At 37.3% G+C, this 20,729-nt stretch overlaps 3 protein-coding genes across 3 annotated transcripts in view; 2 read left to right on the top strand and 1 right to left on the bottom strand.

Annotated features, from left to right (window-relative positions):
• timp2a (TIMP metallopeptidase inhibitor 2a) overlaps positions 1 to 2,646 on the top strand; it is a 31,430-nt gene extending 28,784 nt beyond the window's left edge. Inside the window, exon 5 of the mRNA XM_067429230.1 lies at positions 297 to 2,646. Within this exon, the coding sequence (XP_067285331.1) occupies positions 297 to 494 (198 nt within the window). The 3' untranslated portion in view covers positions 495 to 2,646. The remainder of the gene's footprint in view (positions 1 to 296) is intronic.
• Positions 2,647 to 2,974: 328 nt separating this feature from the next.
• On the bottom strand, positions 2,975 to 11,545 carry sfxn2 (sideroflexin 2). The gene is made up of 12 exons (XM_067429666.1): positions 11,403 to 11,545; positions 9,613 to 9,793; positions 9,358 to 9,528; positions 7,867 to 7,965; positions 7,575 to 7,650; positions 7,233 to 7,318; positions 7,069 to 7,129; positions 5,292 to 5,358; positions 5,133 to 5,182; positions 4,598 to 4,647; positions 4,448 to 4,495; positions 2,975 to 3,782 (listed from the first exon to the last, which is right to left on the bottom strand). The coding sequence occupies exons 2-12, from the start codon at positions 9,768 to 9,770 to the stop codon at positions 3,683 to 3,685; spliced, it is 966 nt and encodes a 321-aa protein (XP_067285767.1). The 5' UTR covers positions 9,771 to 9,793; positions 11,403 to 11,545; the 3' UTR covers positions 2,975 to 3,682.
• A 483-nt stretch (positions 11,546 to 12,028) lies between these two features.
• arl3b (ADP ribosylation factor like GTPase 3b) lies at positions 12,029 to 14,289 on the top strand. The gene is made up of 6 exons (XM_067429667.1): positions 12,029 to 12,179; positions 12,616 to 12,759; positions 12,870 to 12,986; positions 13,071 to 13,121; positions 13,206 to 13,391; positions 13,482 to 14,289. The coding sequence occupies exons 1-6, from the start codon at positions 12,177 to 12,179 to the stop codon at positions 13,527 to 13,529; spliced, it is 549 nt and encodes a 182-aa protein (XP_067285768.1). The 5' UTR covers positions 12,029 to 12,176; the 3' UTR covers positions 13,530 to 14,289.
• Positions 14,290 to 20,729: the final 6,440 nt, after the last annotated feature.

Genomic DNA, 20,729 nt, shown 5'->3' with positions numbered 1-20,729 from the left:
TGCCTTTAGCTTTAGTACATCATATGCGTACTCATAGTGATAAGTTAACACACTACTTGCACTATTTATACTACAAAACTGTAGAATTATCACAGAAGTATGCAAAAACAAACTTATAGAGACTTATAGAGTTGAGTCACTAAGCGCCGACCTACTGTAGCATATATTTAATAATAAAATGTAGCTTATGTTTAGCATTAGCATATTTAAGAAACTAAAAGCCAACCTAACATACTTGGTTAAAAAATACTATCAGTATCACACCCTGTAACAAACATTGTTTTTGCTGTACCCAGATAACACGCTGTGCGACTTTCCCATGCGAGATCAGCGCCCCAGAGGAGTGTCTGTGGACAGATTGGGTGACGGAGAAGATAATCCACGGCCGCCAGTCCGACCACTATGCCTGCATCAAGAGAGGAGACGGCTCCTGCGCCTGGTACCGCGGAGTCGCGCCACCCAAGAAAGAGTTTATGGACGTAGAAGACCCTTAAAGTATCTCTTTCTCCCTCTCCACATCACCCAATCTGAGATTCTTACAAATATCATAGATAAGGTGTAAGTTAATATCGACATAAAGACAAAACTTTACCAAATTGAAATTGAAACGTCTTAAGGCTAGATTAGTGTACAGTCTTCATTAGATATCGCAACATGAGATAGAATGGAGCGAAAGTAACGACCCCACCAAGGCACCGTGTGAGGGACAATCTTTAAAACAAGAGCACTTTCTGCCCCCCAAAAACAGCGCTTAGATTTTTCTCTGCAAAAAGACTGAACAATCTCTACAATCTCCCAATACTGCAGTCTCTCAGCTCATTTCACATTTTCAATTTCTGGTGTTCTGGTCCAAACCCACACGGGGTGGTAGTGAAAGTATTACTTTTGAAGGTAGTGTAATTTCCCAAAGCCGTGCCAATTGGTCCACTCAGATAAATGGTGAGGCAGGTCTTCCCAGATAGTTCAAAGATGTGCAGGGACCTGGAAAGAACTTAACACAGCTGGGGTTTGGGGAAAAACAAAACGAAAATTAAAGACCAAAGTCAATGTCGTTGACAAAAACAAAATTGTGCTGCTGACCAAATTTCAGAATGTTGAACTGATGTATATGAAGCTGTTCTTCATTTCACCTTTACTGCTTTTCATCATCGTTTCATGGTGCATCCTTCATATATATGAAAAATGAAGGAATAGCCATGTTAACATCTATTATTCTGACGACAGCTCATAAATTAGTTAGCAATATACAATAAATTCCTATCTAATTCGATTTTTTTACGCACATTTATGAATCAAACATCCCTAATTTTTTTGTCAGTATGTTTGTTCACCTTTCCGAAACTTTAATTTGTCTCAAACACCCACGGCGAGTCAGATTTATGCATTTATTCCTCCGTTAATAGTTCAGTGATGATACTATTTAAACTTGTTGCACTTTTTAAAGACAAAATCAAGAGGTCTGTCTCCTCTTTTTTTGTAACTCATTTTCAGTGCTTTCGTTCTTGTTTTGCAAATGCTTTAGCTTTAAGCATTACAGCATCAGTTATCCAAGATCCTAGTGAGCTCTTTTACCTTTCTGTATTCTTTTATGTGTCATTAGATTATATACCCGAAGAGGTATGTAAGACTTTAGTTGCCATGGTAATGGGAAGACCCTTTGTTTTGCCCTAGTGTAAAACAAGGCTGATTGGATTGGCATGCAAAGACACAGGCCTATAGCATGCGCTGAGAAAGAGGAAGCAAAGAACGAGGTTCCTTCCTTCTGTGATGTCAATAAACTCAGGAGTTTATTGGCAGCTTGAGAGGAAGGCACAGAGTTGGGTTGTTGCAGCTGTCCCCTGATTGGGCGTTGCCAAGTCACATGATTGACTGAGGGTGAGGCGTTTGAATACTAGTTGCTAGGCGCTTCGTCAGGGTGAACCATGTGGCCCAATGTGGTCATAGTGTTTGAAAGAAAAAGAGAGAGAGGGAGAAGACAGACCGCTGATGAACTGACGAAAGCAACAATAAAAGTGTTGATCGATTTGGACGATATAATGCATCACAATCATTGTATAAAATCAACACAGAGATCATTTGTATTGACAAAGGGAGCATTCTTATGGGTAACCGTTCAATTCATGCCTTTCTATTTTGGCTATCAGTGTTCCAGCATAAATGTATGAAGCTTTGTTTGCATAAGTGTGATTTTAAATTAAGATTTTTGTTTCAATATTCCTCGCTTCTTTCTTCATACCAGAAGCATTGTCATAAACAAGCTTGAACTTTTACGAATAGGCTATATAAATCTACAAGGTTAATGTTTAATATGCATCGAGCTATAACTACTTAAACTGCTTTGTATTAATTGTTATTGAACTTCTTTAATGGCGTAAGTTAAATGATTTTGTTTCCACGTTTCTACTTTTTTAATGTGTTATTACCTTTGATTTATATGATCATTGTGTTATTTTTACAAGTCTTTGTCTTTCTCTTTTATGATTTGCTGAAAAGAGCAGGAATGTGAGACCTAGTGTCTGAACCACATGATAAAAGTTGTGGTAGAAGAACCAGACTATGCATGTCTTTGATGCTTTGTGTAATTCCCATGTGGACGTTCACTTGACGGATAAATATACAGTATTACCAATAAAACATTAAACTACATCAGCTTGTGCCATTAGTATTATTAAGCCTGCATGTGTGTATTTCTGAAATATATCATCATAATATAATTAAACTATGCACACACACACACACACACACACTACATCAAAGGTACGACAGTTGTTTTGTTAATTGATGAGGAAATATGGAAACATTTTCTGGTGGCCTTAGCCTTTTTTTGCCTATCAGGGTGAACGCTTGACAAGTGCTGCATATTTACCTTCACAAAGCTTTAATGATCAGATACTGCCCTCATGTGGCAGGAATGAATAGTGAGCGCAATGTCTTAGATAAAATAAACACAAGGTCCACTTTGGTTCAACTCCCATGAGTTATCACAGACCCGGGGTTTATTTCGACAGCTGTCTGTTTATTTTATCATCTTATAATGATGAAAACAAGTACATAACTCAGATAGTTCACAGAGAGGGTAGGATTTTTTTTTGTTGTTGCAAATTTAAGGCACACTAATTGTAAAATGCTCTTTACCTGATGTTTAATGCTCTGCTTTTCCCCACTTTATGCTCATAACTGGTATTTCAAACATAAATGTTTATGATCTGACGATATATTCCTGAATGTCTGACAGTTTAAGAATAGCTGATGAAATAACTTCACTGTCAGCTTTAGAGGGTGTTAAAGCATTAAACTTAAAGAAAATAAACATTTCCTGAGAGATGTATGTGGTAAATGGAGTTTGGCATCAGAGGGAAACTGCTCAGCCAGTGCAATCTGTTCCCAATTATCCAGGTCATATACAACAGGAACATATGATAGGGCAACTGGATCAGGTTTATCCAATGTCCATAAATTGTCTGTAACTCTTCTATACAAATCAATTCTTTGCAGCAGTCAGGGCCAAATGTTAAAAAAACTGTCCATAAATTATGCTTTAGTGCATAAACACTTACGTTCTGTGTCATGAAACAAAACCTCAAATCAAAAAGCTTTTTTTTGGCAACTTCTTTAGCAGAAAAAAAAGTGTCAAAAATAGCTTCTAATCGGGTCTGGATAGGACAGTCTGATTGGCTGGCACTCACAGGCCCTTGTTGAAGTAGACGTAACTGACACGGTCCCCATATTGAGAAATGATGGACTCTCTGAGCTCAGGTTCCAGCTTGGTAACAGCCATAGAACTGTAAATCGAAGTAAAAATGACTGATTAGTCTGGTATGTCTCAAAGACCACAGTCAATGTGATAACATCTGAATGGAGCTTTATTGAGAAAGTTAACAGATGAAGCAGCAGTAAGAAAAGTTGTGTAAATAAGCTTCATGCCATAATGAATCTGTGAAGCTCCAAAATGATCTGCTCTAGTCACTATTTATTATACATTAAAAACCATAACATGGGTTAGGGGTCAGTAAGACATTAATACTTTCATTCAGTAAGGATGCGTTCAAATTATTTAAAGTGACAGTAAATAATGTCTATCAACAAAATATTTCTATTTTAAATAAATGCTGATCTTTTGAACTTTCTGAAACAAAGAATCCTGAAAAAATGTATTAAAGTTTCCATAAACTTAAGACACAATATGCAGCACAACATTTTTCACCATTAAAATTAATAAGAACTCTTTCTTAAGTGGCAAATCAGCATATTAAAATGATTTTCTGAAGGATCATGTAAAATAGAAAACAGTTCTTTAAGATTGTCAAATTTATCACAATGTCACTGTTTATATTTGATTATTGTCAAAAACATTTAAACAAATCTTACCGACCCCTAACTTTTGAATGGTAGGGTATATTTAAGAGCTGTTATTCCTTTAAAAAGATGCTTTATATGCAAACTTTACCATCTCTGAGGAAACAGTGAGCACGCTGCAGGAACCATGAAAACCAGACTGTGAAGCAGAGTAAAGCATGTTGTCATTTCTGAAATAAGATTTCATTTTTTCGGCATATCAATCATTGCCATTTTCATAATATGAAATGTGATCACTTACAATACACCAACCATCATGACTTGCAGTGGCCCATGAAGAAATGTGATTTTCTGCAACAGATTTAAAGAAACAAACAAACGCAAATATGTTTTGTATCAAAACATTCAGCTACAGCTAAAAGTTTCCAGCCTTTACAGACCCAGGAATCCCAATATAAAATATTGAATGATAAATACGATTTTGTAACACTTTATAATAACTGCACTGGAGAACATTAGAATGCTACACAATGCACATCAAGTAATTAGCTGACGGTCATTCGAATAGATAAAAGTGTCTGGATCTACAGCAACATTTAAAAAAAAAAAAAAATATTATATATATATATATATATATATATATATATGGAACTGTATTCATTGATGATATTCATTGATTCATTTTTTAATAACTGACTTTTATATGAGGCCAACACAACAGTTGTCTGCTTTTGAGGGCTGAGAGAGTGAATTTATAACAGAAACACCTGCAGATCATAAACTGGCTATTTTATTGCTTCGTCATTCCATTGCCATTCCAACACCTTAAGACTCACCTGCATGAATCTGTATTTTTCCAGCCTCTGCATAATAATGGGAAGTATGACTGCAAAGAACAAAGAAAACGGCTCAGGATTCAACATTGACCAGTGGGTGAGGGCTGGTTTATTTAAGCACTGAGATCGGATAACACTGGCCAAACTCTCTGCACTTACTCATGCCCGGCGCTGCCATGGTAACTCGAGAGATGACCACCTGTGTGATGCCCTTGATAGCTGCTTTCTATGACAAACACACAGTATACAGTATTTATACAGTAGCTTAAGAACAGAGAAATGCTTATGTTGTAGAAAGGAGACATCTGATCATTAAACTGATTATTATAAATCACCAAACACATTTAAATCTGTTTATACAGATGGTTCTGCTCATAAGTTTACATACCCAGGCATGTATGATGCAGTGGCTATAAATTAATAATATTAAGTGCACAATGTGAAAAACTATGTAGGCATTTGTTTAATTTCTGTAATTCATTTCAGGCCAATTCAGCTTCTTCAGGGCAGTATTAAAAAGATCAAACGTTTTATATAATTTTCTAAAAATTATAAACATCTTACAGATTCTGCAAGGGGAATGTAAAGCGCAAATGTAAAAAAAAATGTTGCATGAGGTTAGTTTATGATAATGATTATAATATGTGTAATTATGTATATATGCTTTTCTATACACTCAAAGTGCTTTCCATTTAGAAGGGAGGGAATTTCCTCAGCCACCACCAATGTGTAGCATCCACCTCGATAATGTGACGGCAGACATATTGCGACAGAACCCCCACCACACACCAGCTTATTGGTGGAGAGGAGACAAGAGTGAGGAAGCCAATCAGCGTGTGTGTGTATATATATGATTAGGAGAACAAGGCCAATGCCAGTGGTTACACCCCTACTGTTTTTCAAAGAACATCCTAGGATTTTTATGACCACAGAGAGTGAGGACCTCGGTTTAACTTCTTATTCGAAGGACTGTGCTTTTTACTATTTAGTGTCCCCATCATAGATATGTATACGTAGATGCAACAGTCGACCACTGCAGACATGTCGCCGCTCTCGCCATCTTGGAGATGGTCAGCGTGTTGACGTCACTCACAGTGAGAATCAATGATGCCACAACATTGCTCAGCTTCTGGTTGTGTTAGGGTTAACCTTACAGTAGTACTCAACACTTATTCCTGTCCTACTTTCAAAATCCTTCATCACTTGATTATCATAATTGGCCCCACTTTATATTAGGTGGTCTTAACTACATCAAAAAGTAAGTACAATGTACTTATAGTGTTCATACTATATTGCAAAGCACTTTTGCTGATATTGAGGTGGGATACGGGTAGAGTTAGGGACAGGTGTGGTGGTATGGGTCAGTTTAAGGGTAGGGTTAGGTGGAAGGGAAGTGCCAACTGTGCAATTACAAATGTAACTACAGAAATTTATTACAGATGTAATTACATGCAGGTAATTTTGAAAATGTAAGTACAATGTAAAAACATGTATGTACACAATAAGTGCATTGTATCAAATGATTAATTACAATGTTAGTACATAGTAGTTAAGGCCACCTAATATAAAGTGGGTCCATTATTTTTAAATTTCCAGCTCTGGAATGCATTTTTTATCACTCACCCCCAACATTGGCTGATGCCCTCATCTTGTTGTATTGCGTTAGTTTAGCTAAATTATCTGCTAAGGTCTATTGCAGATATAGCTATATATATACTAATGAGATGCATATATATATCCCACACAGACCACAGGGTAAGCACCCCCTGCTGGCCTCACTAACACCTCTTCCAGCGGTTTCTCAAGAGGTCCCTCATCCAGGTACAGACCAAATGAAAGTTCAACCTTGCTTAGCTTCAGTGGGTGACCAGGCGAGAGCTACAGAGTGATATCTGCTGGTGGCATCAATCTGATACAACCAATAAATGTCCCTCACCCTTGAGTGGCCAAGTTTATTTCCATCTTCATCGGTCACAGCAATGCCGTTCAAAATCTCCCTAGAAAAGAAAAAATAAACTTGAATATACAAATACTAGACATGTGGACCAACTGAGTAAGATCCACCAAAACTGATAGAAGTAGAAAAAGAGGTTGTCTCACTGTTGTCTCATCATTGGAATGTTCACACAGTTAGCAGCGGCCACGGCAGCGAACGGCACCCAGCGGGCCACCAGTGGAGGAGCTTTCTGAGGAGATAAAGGTAAAAGATGCAGAATATAAAATGGATTATATATAACCACTGCTGATACAATGACGGAAAAATTAAATTATTAAACAAAATTCTCACAATTTTGTGAAATACTGTTTCAATTTACTGTCACAACTGGTTTATTTTAAATATATTTTAACATAATTTACTCCTGTGATGTAAAGCTGAATTTTCAGCAGCCACTACTCTAGTCTTTAGTGTCACATGATCTTTCACTTAAGTGTTCATAATACCTTTGTGTAGAGGTTCAGCCCCACTGCAGTGGCCAGCGCTGTGCTTGTTGCAGTCACATAAGCTATTCCGATCTGCCTGGGCAAAGGAGATACACACAACACAACCAAAACCCATATTTGTAACTGAAGCTTATCTTTTATTTGAAGCTCCTTTCCAGACATCTGTTAATAAATCGCTAGCTATCATAGGACAGTCACATTTTAAGTGGTATACACTCTGCATTCCTACCATATGACCCAATCCTTCTAAGAGAGTAAAGTTCATGGAAAGAAATAAGTCAAAGGAACTTACTTTGGTGTGATGGGGGATGCAGCATTCCGATTGGTGTAGTTGACCAGAGCGTTGAAAGACTGATTAACCCACTGCCAGAACACTACAGCAGGAACCGTCCTACATGACCATACAAAATAATTGGTTATTCATTATAATATAGCAACATGACACTGCATAAACATACATGCCACTTTCTAAAGCCAAGTGGTGTGTTATCTGTATGCATTTTGAGCTATCCTTGTGTATGTCTATCCCCAAAAGAACCATCATCTCTGCGTGCGTGTCTACACCATGTGATTCCGCCAACCTGATCTCACAGAATGAATATTTATATTTATATTTTGGAGCAACTAGTTCCACTCCTACCCTAAACCTACCCACTCTCAACAATATAAAACACATAACAGGCAAATAAAAGTACAGTCACATGTATTTATTGCAAAAACAGTATAAAAGTATTAACTCATGTTGTATTCTAAGTCTTCTGAAGTCATACGATATCTTCATGTGAAGAATAGAGTTGATCTTAATTTTTTAGTCGTTGAAATGATGATCGCGCCCCTTTGCGAACAGAACACACACACACTTGTTCATATTTCTCATTCAAATGATACACACAACTCTTTAGAATGACACGATCGGTCACGAGACACACAAGAGCCAATGGCATTTTAATATCAAAGCTGATGTAAGGACGCAATTGGTCAAGAGACACACGACACCAAATGCTGTCAAACCTGACCTGACGTTTCTTCCGGCAGCAATATTTGAAATGTATTATTAATCTTTGGCGGATGGACTTGACTTTCTGATCGCTTTTGGGGATTTTCTTCACACAAATCAATCGTTTGGCCTCTGAACACTTGGAATATTTGTACTTTCTGAATAAATTGTGCCTGCAGTCGTATCTGCCTGTTATATCCTGTTTTTTATAATACACAAATGGGTAGGTTTGAGGAAGAGTTTGAGTTAAACGTTCTCTCTGTGTGTGTGAGTGTGTGTGTGTGCGTGCGTGCGTGCGAGCGTGCGTGCGTGTCCACAAGGAAAATTCATTTATAAACATACTAAATTATGTTTTTTTGAAAATGTAAAAATGCACAATGTTTCTTGTGATTGGTAGGCTTAGGCGCATGGGTAGTGTGTGTGTGTGTGTGTGTGTGTGTGTGTGTGTGTGTGTGTGTGTGTGTGTGTGTGTGTGTTGGATAGGTTTATGGGTAGGGGCAGTGTAGGGGGATGACATTAGAATGAAACGGCGTTGATAAACACACTGATAAAAAGCGATTAAGCGTCTTGATAGCACGCCTAAATGGCATACGAATTGGCGTGTCATACATAAATTTCATGAGATCAGTCTGAATATATGATAAATAAAATAATACTGTTATAAATAATATTGATTATAAAATACATTTTAGAACTAATTATAATTTTTTTTTTTAAACATTTACACTTGAAATGTTTTTTTATTATAATTCATTCTAATATTTACAGAAATTTTCAAGTGCTGACCTGTAAAACTGAAGCATGAAACCCGTGATGGCCATACCCCCAGGCACCTGAAATGACATTCTCCCAATCAGGTTCATCCTGTCACCCGTGTCGGGGTGAAACGCTGAGTCGTACAGCTTTTTGGCATAGTGTAGCTGCTCCTCTGTTGTTCCCGGAGGAATAGAGCCAGCTCTGAGGGAGAGAGGAAGTGACAGAAAGTAAAAGACAGGAAGAAAAGCAGAAATATCACCTCATCAAATCAGGCAGTTTCTTTACCTGCAGCTCTCCACCAACACTTTGGCTTCATCTAGTCTGGAGTCAGGTAGCATTACAGTGCGCCAGTCAGTGATGTTGAAAAAGTGTTTGAGACGGCCCATGAACGTGGATTGATCCCAGCGTGCGGCGTCGATATTAAAGCCCTTCGGAGCTTCCATGGTTCTCTCTCTAACAAAAGAGCCTGGGTAAAAATAAAAAAATTACAAAAACAGAACATAAAACAACAAATATTCAATACATCAATAGTTTACAGTTCCAGTCCACAGAGAACAGATCAACAATGGTTAACAGACCAAAACAAATGTGACATTTTGGATGCTGATCAGACTAAAGTGATCTAATGTGTGTTGAGCAATTTTTTGATTCACAAATGGCAAATTTATATTATTGGTTGGCCTACAAAATGTGGGCTCATTTTTAGAGATGCACCAATATGATTTTTTTTTTTTCAATACAATAACCGATAATTCTTTATATTTGACATCCAGTCAATCTAAAATCCAAACTTTTATGTAATTCTTTTTAGCCTGATTATGGTAACAAAAGTCTTAAAATCCAAATCACAGGCACACAATTATGATGTTCTCATTATAATTTTACATAGCCTATATGACAGACTTGCACTGAACTGTATTTCCCTTTTTGAAGTGATTACATTTCAAGCAATTCAAAACCCATCAAGGCGAACAGTGCGCATCTGAAGTGTCAGTTGAAGGAAATAATAAATTTATTGACTTTAACATATCGGACAAATTTTCTTATCGGGCCGATAACGATAACGATAACATTAAAAATTAACATGTATCATTCAGTCGATAACAATATTGTGACAGATATATCATGCAATGCAAGCCTACAATTTTTTTTCATCCCATTGTGTTATATTCTTTGTTTTTCTAACCGGTTTCTCATCTAACAAAACAGGGTTACTCCAAATGCTATGAGAAGAGCCAAAATCCAAAGCTCTCACCGTGAGGCCAGCTATGCAAACAGATACGAATATCAGGCAAAACAGAACAGGGTCTCGACTATTAATCTTGGCTAGTGTAATCAAAATCAGTTCAGTCTTCCAAGTGAAAAATCAATGAAGTATCCACTAATCCAAGTCATTTTTTCTATATAATATCAATATAATTACACTCCAACATCAAGAGTACTTTGTATTAAATAAGTAACGCATGCAGATTGTACTGCAAAATTAAAGCAATACATGAGCAAAGCAGGTGATGGTGGACAAGATTTGACTTTTGTAACATCACTATTTACTGTAGTGAATTGAAAGCACAAGTGAACAAAAGGCAACACACAAAACAAGCAAAGAGGCTTATTTTCAATGGGTCCAAACATGTCAAGACAATTTTAATTCTGGTCCAATTTTAATTTGTTTCCTTACTGGTTTAACCTGATTTAGTGGCACTTAAACAGAAAATGTTTAAAACATACACTGTAATTAAAATAAAATATCAGCAAACTAATACATTGATATTATTATAACAAGAATGTTACCAACACGCTTAAAGGGAAATAGACCTCCCTGTCATGTCAGAAGTTGCATTTAAAAGTATGCGTGCGCTTTTAAAACACAAAGAACGTTTAAACAATAAGACGTTTTTAATTTTCATAAACCCAGACCTGCATTAAAGTGACATTAGAATCATGCAAAGTAGAAGGACTGAGTTGTCTAGCAGCTTGCATCAGTTCATGTTCACTGTACACGAGCACCCGGATGTGCGCTGTCAAAACAAACCAGAAAAAACTCAATTGATATCAAATATGCCACATTAAAATACCTTTATAAAGCGACTTGATACTCTTGTTTATATCTCGTGGCGCTGCAGCAGTAGTGCTGTAAACCAATGAAGTGAGTTAAACACTGTGATGATGTGGGCTTGCAACAGTAGATGAGCACGTGGCATTCTATCCTCCAATCCCTGAAGAGAAGAATCTCCCTCCCCTTACACTGGTGATAGGAAGTCACGCTCATTTCCGCAAATCGATACTTTCAAAGCAGTTCGTTTCTGTATTTACAACTGATTTACATATTTTTGTACGTAATGAAATTGCATGCTCTAAAATGTTTCAATAAAACATTTCAAATGTGTGTGCACATATTACGTGTATTACGTTTTTTAACGTTTATTTATGCATTTATTAATGTAATTTGTTCAAGTTATGGATTCAAAAGACGTGTCGTATATATTTATATACATAATTATTATATCACATGTACATAATGTATGTAACGTTACACTAAATGATCACATTTACGTGTGTACAGAAACCATCTGCTGTGAATTTGGTCACGGGTTGTGTTAGTATCATTATGCTTTTAAACTATATGTATTTATTTCAAAATGCATACTTTATAACGATATTCATTGACATTAAAATTATTTTTTTTAGTGAGATCTTAGATTTAAATCAGTTAGCAGAGCTAAAATGTTTTTTCGTGAACTACGTCACTTTGCGTCCTTCTTTGGAATTCACGTAGGTTTTGCGTACTACGTCATCCTCTCTTCCCCCTAGTAACCCTCAGCGGCGTCTCAGGGAGGCAGAATTACAAGATGGTGAGTTAAAGAGCTTAAAATAAACAAATTCTCACCCGTAGACGTTTTTGTTTGAGATTCAACATTATCCTCCCCGTCATATTGTGGAATTCTGTTATGTTAGCTGTGTTGTCCGAGGAGAATTGTGGATTTTTTTTTGCAATCAAGGGGTATTAAAGATGAGCAGCGGTTCTCGGTCGTGGATGAGATTAGCTTGCAGGACTATTTAGGTGTCACGACTGTTCGAGAAACGCTTAAGCTTATGTTATGTCTCTTTTGATGGCTAATTTCGGGGAAGCCTACATCAAAATCTGTATTCTTTATTTACAAATCCATCGAGTAATTATGCTCCTCTTGAAACCTGTTTATTTGTTGATGCTTGTGCGTATGACGTCATGATGCAAGCATTGCATACACTCGGAGCTTATTTGTATAATCTGCGCTTTTTGATTTTTAGGGTTTGTTGTCAATTTTACGGAAACTGAAAAGTACCCCCGACCAGGAGGTGCGGATATTGCTTCTGGGGTTGGATAACGGCGGCAAGACCACATTACTGAAACAGTTGGCATCTGAAGACATCACTCATATTACGCCAACACAGGTGATACGGTTGCTATAACTACTGCATTCATGTAATGCAAATGTAACGTAATTTACCGGTTCAGCTGTGTTTTATTATTATTGCAGGTTTAATAACTTTTTTTGTTCTAGGGTTTCAACATCAAGAGCGTCCAATCGCAAGGTTTCAAATTAAACGTGTGGGATATTGGTGGTCAGCGAAAGATCAGGCCCTACTGGAGGAACTACTTTGAGAACACAGATGTACTGGTAAGATCATCCGTCCTATTAACAGTCGTCCCACAATCCACTTTGATTCCAAACACTTGGTTAATTGGATCTTTTTGATTTCAGATTTATGTCATTGATAGTGCAGATCGCAAAAGATTTGAGGAAACAGGACAGGTGATAATTGGCGGTATGGTTTCTTTGCTATTCCAAGCTATTTCTGCTCTCAGTGTTTAAATAAGTGACTTGATCTGCATGCAGGAGTTGGCTGAATTACTTGATGAAGAAAAGCTGAGCGGTGTCCCAGTCCTGGTGTTTGCAAATAAGCAGGACCTGCTCACAGCAGCCCCTGCGTCCGAGATAGCCGAGGGTTTGAATTTGCACACTATCCGAGACCGAGTGTGGCAGATCCAGTCTTGTTCTGCCCTCACCGGAGAAGGAGTCCAGGTCACTTTAGAACACACTTTGACAGTAAAATTAGTCAGTTTTGACCATAAAACAATTTAGACTAAATTACTCAAATGTGTTCTGTTTCAGGATGGCATGAACTGGGTCTGCAAGAGTGTGAACGCTAAGAGGAAATAGAGCTGCCGTGGTATTCACCCTGGACATACAGAGGGAATGCAAAAATTCATGAATCTGAAAAAACTTTTAGTAGGTACAGAAAATGAAGGCACCCCTTCAACACTATTTCACTTTTGCCTCTCCGCATGGGTCTGCTATGGTCCTGTATTCATACACTGAGTTCAAGTTAATAGTATCCTTTCTTTTAAACTCAAAACTAAGAATGTACATCACGTGATTTCACATTGTAGTCACTTTTCATTTAGTACATTTCAGATCTTAATTCATTCTGCCTTCATTTCTTGAGATGAATGACTTGTGTTTTTATAATAAACGTTATAGTTAAGCGGAATTTGCTAATGAGACATTTGTAGAAATGGCAGCCTTCATCATTCAATTGAACTGCTGTCTTTTGTTAGTCCATCTAAGGTCATATCTCCTGAGAGTAACAGACTTACAATACGCAAATTCAGAAACATAAGTGTGTACAAACCATTGACCATTGGCAGTATATGAAAAACATTTTTGATAATTAAATGTAAATAATGTTTCACATAGCAAATTATTTTCTGCATATATATACTGTTGAATTTTACAAGTCCAGGATTTAATGATTTCTTAGAGCTCTATACTGTAAGTGACCTGTACAGCTGTAATCTATACACTGACGAGTACAAGAGGAAGTTTGTTATCATCACACCAAGACATTTCTGTAGTGTCTTCGAATGTCATGTTGTGTGTGAAATTGCTGAAGCATAATGAGTAAAATACTGAAAATATGTGCAAGTGTTAAGTTTTATTGCCTGGGAATTATTTTAGACTAAGTAATCATACAATTGTTTCTTTATTTGATTTGAAAGGGAGTCACTGCGCCAATGCTAATACATTAGGATGTCTGTCAGACACACACCCTCAACATATGGTGTTGACAGAGGCACAGCGACTCGCCAAGACACTTCACCTACACTCACATGAAATTTCTTATTATCCAATGCCATTCTGAAACCATATGGTGTATTATTGTATGCTCTTTTATCACCAGTTAAAGGCAAATAAAAAACAAACAAACTGATCTTTCAGAATACTAAATGTGGTATAGGTGGCACTATTGACCATGTTTACCGTCTTGGTATTATTTTGAATGTTCAGTTCCTGGGGGATATTCCAGAAAGCAGGTTATGTGGCATACCTGGGGTGGGTATGTTTCAATAGTATGTAAAAGTAAGCGGACACCCCTCTGTTTTTGGAACCGAAAGTTGAGGTTATGTAAGTAGCCATAGCTTCTTACATAACATTTTGTTAACATTTTGAGGCATTTAGGTGTGTTATAATTAATATAGTTATATTAATATAACCAAATTTGTTATAGTTAATAATACAATATTATATATTAATTCCAAATAACTATTATAACAAGGTAATGTTAATTAGTTTATTGTTAAAAATTGTATTATTTATTGTCATCTCAAACATTCAATTAATTCAATGAATTAGCATCAAACAAACAATATAATCCTTATTCTCAGTGAATAAAGATTACTTATTAAATGAAGAGATTAAAAAAATGATTGCACAACCATCAAATAGGTGGCGATGTGCACTAAGTAGATTATGTAAATTGCCATTAAATAAAAGAAGAACAGGAAGTACAATGGCACTCTCTTTCTTAGCATCTGTTTCCTTGGTGAATAATTGATTCGTCTCTGTTGAGAATGTCTTGTGTTTTAAAGGTGCACTATGTAGCATTTTTGCAGTAAAATATCCAAAAACCACTAGGCCAGTGTTATATTTTTTGTTCAGTTAAGTTCTTACAATATTCTAAATGTTTCCAAAATTGCTATTTTAACCAAGGAACCGGGACGCCCGAGGGAGCGTCTGTCAATTGCGTCATATCTGCGTTACCCTCGGTTTGGTTTCCAGTTTTATTTGGCAGACAAGCTTTACTCTTAACAGTGTGAAACAAGCGTCACAGCAGCCGCTGAGCGAACACACAGAGTAGCGTCATAACATCATTTTAAACACACTTAAATGTATCTAATATGATAAACAGAGCTGTGTTACCTCATACTCATGACTGGAAAAGTGGAAATGGCGCCTGCGAATGTGTCCCGTCATAATAAAAGTCCCTCTGCTCGCGAGCCGTGTGTTGGATAACAATCGCTCTAGCGGCCTTGCTCAGCTCCCTCCACTCTTGGTCCTTCATACTACAGTAATGTTAATAACCGCATGAATTTCTGCCCGAGTCCTATCCTGATTCTTTTCCTCCGGCTGTGAGGTGAAGACCACATGTCCTAAGATTTCGCACTTAAACTTGGCATCATCAAACTACTCCTAACGAAAAAGTTACATAGTGTAGCTTTATCCGGGAACATACTTGTCTGAACTTACTCCCGGACTTGTTTTTGGAACCGAGTCCAACATACCTTGAGTAAGCCAGGTTTGGGTTAATCACCCTCGAGTTCAAGGTATATATGACAGAAAGTTAACCTTGCTTTCTGGAATACTCCCCTGATTTTCTATTATTCACCGGCCTTCCAAGGGTGAACATTCACACGGTGCAAAAGTCTTAGGCCACCATTATAGATGGCTGTTTATCAATAGTCTAATGACCATATATCATTATTTCTCAGTCTCTTTATTCAAATACAACCATAAAATACAGGAAATGTGTATGGAGTATTAAAAAAAGAGAAAAAAAAACCCTGCTTCTATAGGCTAAAGTGGCAAGTATTTAATGTGACCTCCCCTTACACTTGTGCAATAGCAGGACCCCCGGCTCTCTTAAACCTAAATGGAATGGAACCCTAATTAATGTAATTGCTAACACCTGTATTTGTACTACTATTTCATGTCAAAATGACTGGTCTATTACACCAAGTTCGTGCAAGACATGCTTGAGCAATACATACACATGTTATGAGTTTTAATTTATTGGAAGCTTGCCAACTTTTAACCACGTCATTAAATTCAAAACATAAAATCATAATCTTGCATCAGTAAGGGCTCTTCGAAAGGGAAATCCCACAAACTGGATACTCAAGATGTGGTATTCACGCTGAGAAATCTGAGGAATCAGGAGAGGTCAAGGACAAAAAAATGAGAAATTACTCTGAGTTTCTTCTTTGAGAGACCAGAAGAAGTCCAGCAAGGACCTGGATCAGCATCTGGCAGCTTCATCAAGATGCCAAGTTGATCCTTCTACAGTCCGAAGAAGCTTGATCAGGAGTCTTTATAGCAGCCATGAACCCATTTTTCGGAAGGGGAACAGGGTGAAAAGGTTAAGATATGCTAAATGCTCTTAAAAGATATGCTCTTCTACAGAGAAGATCAGTAGGAAAAAAAAAATATTATGAGTGAGGAATCCAAGTTTGAAATGTTTCGGCCCAATCGCCAACAGTATGTGAAAAGAAGAGTTGAAGTAGACTTCAGTGCTTGCAGACTTCAGTAAAACATGGTTTGTCCTGGGGCTGCATTTCTGCCAATAGTGTTGGCAATATTGTCCGAATTGATGGGATCATCAATGTTGAAAAGTACAGACAGGTTTTAATTCTTAAAATCATGTGACTGGGAATGGTTTTATTTTTCAGCATGATCCCAAGCTCACTGCTAATGAAGTGAAATCATATTTGGGGAGAATAACAGTCATGGATTGGCTTCCATAGAGTCCAGACCTGACTATTTTAGAGGCAGTATGGGATCATCTGGACAAAGAAATAAAAGACAGGCAAAATCTAAAGACCAGCTCTAGGAAGTACTATAAGATACCAGAATATTACGTCAGAACTCCTCAAAAGAGTTCAGGTTGTGCTTCGTCCCTAGGGAGATCACACTTAATACTGACTTTTGTATAAATAAGCCATTTTGTTCTGATTTTGTGTGTGTGTGTGTGTGTGTGTGTGTGTGTGTGTGTGTGTGTGTGTATGCCCATGTTTATATTATATTCTGGAGACCAAATGTCCCCATAAGGATAGTAAAACCTGAGATTACCTACATTGTGGGAACCAGCCAGCTGTCCCCACTTTTCAAAATGCTTATAAATCATACAGGATTTACTGAGAAAGTAAAAATGCAGAATGTTTCCTGTGATGGGTAGGTTTAGGGGCAGGGGCAGGGGCAGTGTAGGGGGATAGAAAATACTGTTTACGGTATAAAAACCATTACGTCTATGAGAGTCCCCACAGAGATAGTGAACCAGACTTGTGTGTGGACTATATATATATATATATATGCACACACACTATTTTTGCTATTATTTAATGTGATGTTAATTGCTGTTTGCTGCCACAGACAACAAATGTATGTATTAATTAAAAACTTTGAACAAACCGTGATTACAAAGCTGCAGTCGTCAGTACATTTTCTTTTCCATTTACATTTTTATTGGCCCAAATGCAAGCCTTAATCTTAATTGAATCAATTCCAGTTAATTAAATCAAAATGAGTTAGTCTGAGTGTGTTTGATCTGTAATGAACAAAACAGGCTTTGTCCCTTAAAGAGAAGAATCTTATTTTGTCTTTAATGTTTGTGTAAAAAGCAGCCAACGACAAGCAGAAGCATTTGTAACCCCCCCCCCCCCCCCCCCTTCTCCTTTTCTAAATTCTGAGCGTACTTTTTTTATAGACTGATAGCGCCATGTGTGGCGACCATGCTGTCTGGATAGCTAAAAGCCTGTGTGCTTGAATGAGAACACACCCAACCACTCCCTCCAGTTCCTGCTCTCGGCATCTTTGAGTGACATTCACAAGCTGACACGTGCGCTCACAAGGAAACGGGCAGGCTCTATTAAGCCTGAATAAATCCTCCGCCAGCCAGCTCTTTGAGACAGGCAATTAGACAGGCCTCCATACCTCCTTCTGCATCCTAGTGTGAAGGACCCAGCCCTCGTCCAGCATTCTTATCCACAGGCTTTTCCTTCCATCTGGCCCTTAGACAAGCCAGAATAGAAAGACAGTGGCTTTTTGAATTCTGCTTATTGAAGTGAGAGGCCCCTTTCTCTCTGATTTAAATTGGTAGTCTTGAAGTGTGGGCGTTTTTGATGGAGGCAGCCAGATATCTTCGTGATGGGTAACAAAGATCTGGGAGAATGGATTATCATAGAGAGTAAAGAGAAATGCCAGGGAAAGGGGCATAATTAGCATTAGGCTAGTTGGTTTAGTTCCTTTTAATTAAATCTTATTTCAGATAGAGACAGAAATGAAATGCGCAGCCATTCCAAGTGTCACAGTTGTGCCTCTATTCCACAGAGTTCATAAAATGCAAGACTTTTAGATCATGTATGACATTTTTGTTTAGTCAGAAAGGTTATTATAGTTTTGCAATTTGATCATGCTCTTGCAATCTAAGTCAAACCTTAAGTGAAAATGTTTTGTTTTGTAAGTTGTCGGAAGCTTGGTAATTTTGACAAAGTCATGTGACCGTGGTGAAGTTTGGTTGTAGCTTCCTTTAGCTTTTTACTTCTGGCAATAGTATTTATGTTGCGTTCATTTGTGAAGGTTATCATGGTGAACAAAACATATAAGAATCATAATCTTCTGTTTGTCACAGCTTATTTTCTGCAGTAGGCTTAATTCAAAAGCTAATGAGAAAAAATTATATTGGGTGTGCATGTGTTTTGCTGCGTTCAAATCATGTCAGAAAGATTGTATTTACGAGTTGAACGCCCATGAATGCCACCACAAAGTCGTAAATACCAGTGGGAAGCTCTGGATTTTCTTTGAGCCCCGATCTTTACAAGTTCTAAGTGAGAAACAGGCAGAATACCTCAATTCTTGAAATAGAATTTGAATATTTAATTTAAAGGCGAAAAACAAAAATAGGTGCAGGTATTAATTTCAGTAGTAGTAGAGGGTAATGCTCTTAAGATGGAGGCATGCAATGCAACACTGTGTGAGGTAGCTTCACATTCTCTATAAGTATTTATCAGTGACAATGTCAGGCTTTTTAATTTAAGTTTTTAATGTTGTTTATATGTGGTGTTTGTAATATGATTTAAGACAAACCATGTGCAAATTCAAAGTCAGCACCATTGCTGAGTGTTTTCTCCTTAAATCTGCAGTGAACCAAAGACACTCAAAAACCGCTGGTATTTCTGACGTCACAAACGACCTTGGCTTGTAACCAATCACATCAATGTGTGCTCATCAGCAAGTGGATCTCTGAGCTGGTGCAAGTGAGAGGAGACGGGGCTAATTAGCATATTCATAAAATCACGTGTATTGAAAGAGGCAAGAGTGTAGTTACATTCAAGCTAAGGCATGAATACTTTTTTTAAAGAAAAAAAAGTTGAAATATGTCATTTTGGCGTAAGTTTTAAAGGGGTGGTTGCATGCGATTTCACTTTTTTAACTTTAGTTAATGTGTAATGTTGCTGCTTGTGCATAAACAGTGTCTGCAAAGTTACAGCACTGAAAGTTCAATGCAAACGGAGATATTGTCTTTTAAAGTTATGGCAGTTTATTGCCTACAAAAACGGCTGGTTTGGATTACAACAAGCTTCTTCCCGGGTTGGTGACATCATAAACCCTTTCTAGTCACCGCAGATGTGACTTCCAATAGTAAGGGGCGTGGCGTGGCGTGGCGTTTCCAGACAACCTGTGCTTGGCACTTCAGCCAATAAAAATACATGAAACTACATCTGGCCATTTAACCAATCTAAGACCATTGCGTTTTTCGGAGGGATGGGCTTCATAGAAGCAGGAAGCAAACAAGCTGTTCAAAGGACAGTGGAGACAGCGGTGTGGAATAAAGGTAAAATATAAGAAAAATACAGCGTTTAAAAAAAAGAAGTATCAAGACATTTTATACTGCACCCCATAAACACATCCAAGCCTAGAAGAAGAAAAAACACGGAACCACCCCTTTAAGGGATGAAATTACTAACTACAGGGAGACTTTAAAACTAAATAAGCTAATTGTCTGCACAAAATATAATAGCATGGTAATATAACAATACAATATGTTACAATAAAGTTTCCTAAATTAACACATAAAAAGTAAAACACACCTGATGATCAGCTCATTCTTTGCTCTTCATTTTCTAGAAGTGGAGTGAAAACACCTTGCTGTATTTTTGTGTAGTTAATTATAAGAAGGGGCACTGCCATCTTGCTCTAACAAAAGTGACCTGTCATATAATAGTCATATAATACATGTTTTCAAATTATTTATTTAATGATTTATTTAAATGTGTCAATATTTCATTTTATTATTATTGGTTGAGT

The sequence above is a fragment of the Pseudorasbora parva genome, chromosome 21 (assembly GCF_024679245.1).
Source record: "Pseudorasbora parva isolate DD20220531a chromosome 21, ASM2467924v1, whole genome shotgun sequence".
In the NCBI taxonomy this organism is placed as follows: Eukaryota; Metazoa; Chordata; class Actinopteri; order Cypriniformes; family Gobionidae; genus Pseudorasbora; species Pseudorasbora parva.
The sequence above is the reverse complement of the archived record's forward strand: the minus strand, read 5'-3'. Positions and strand labels throughout refer to the sequence as shown.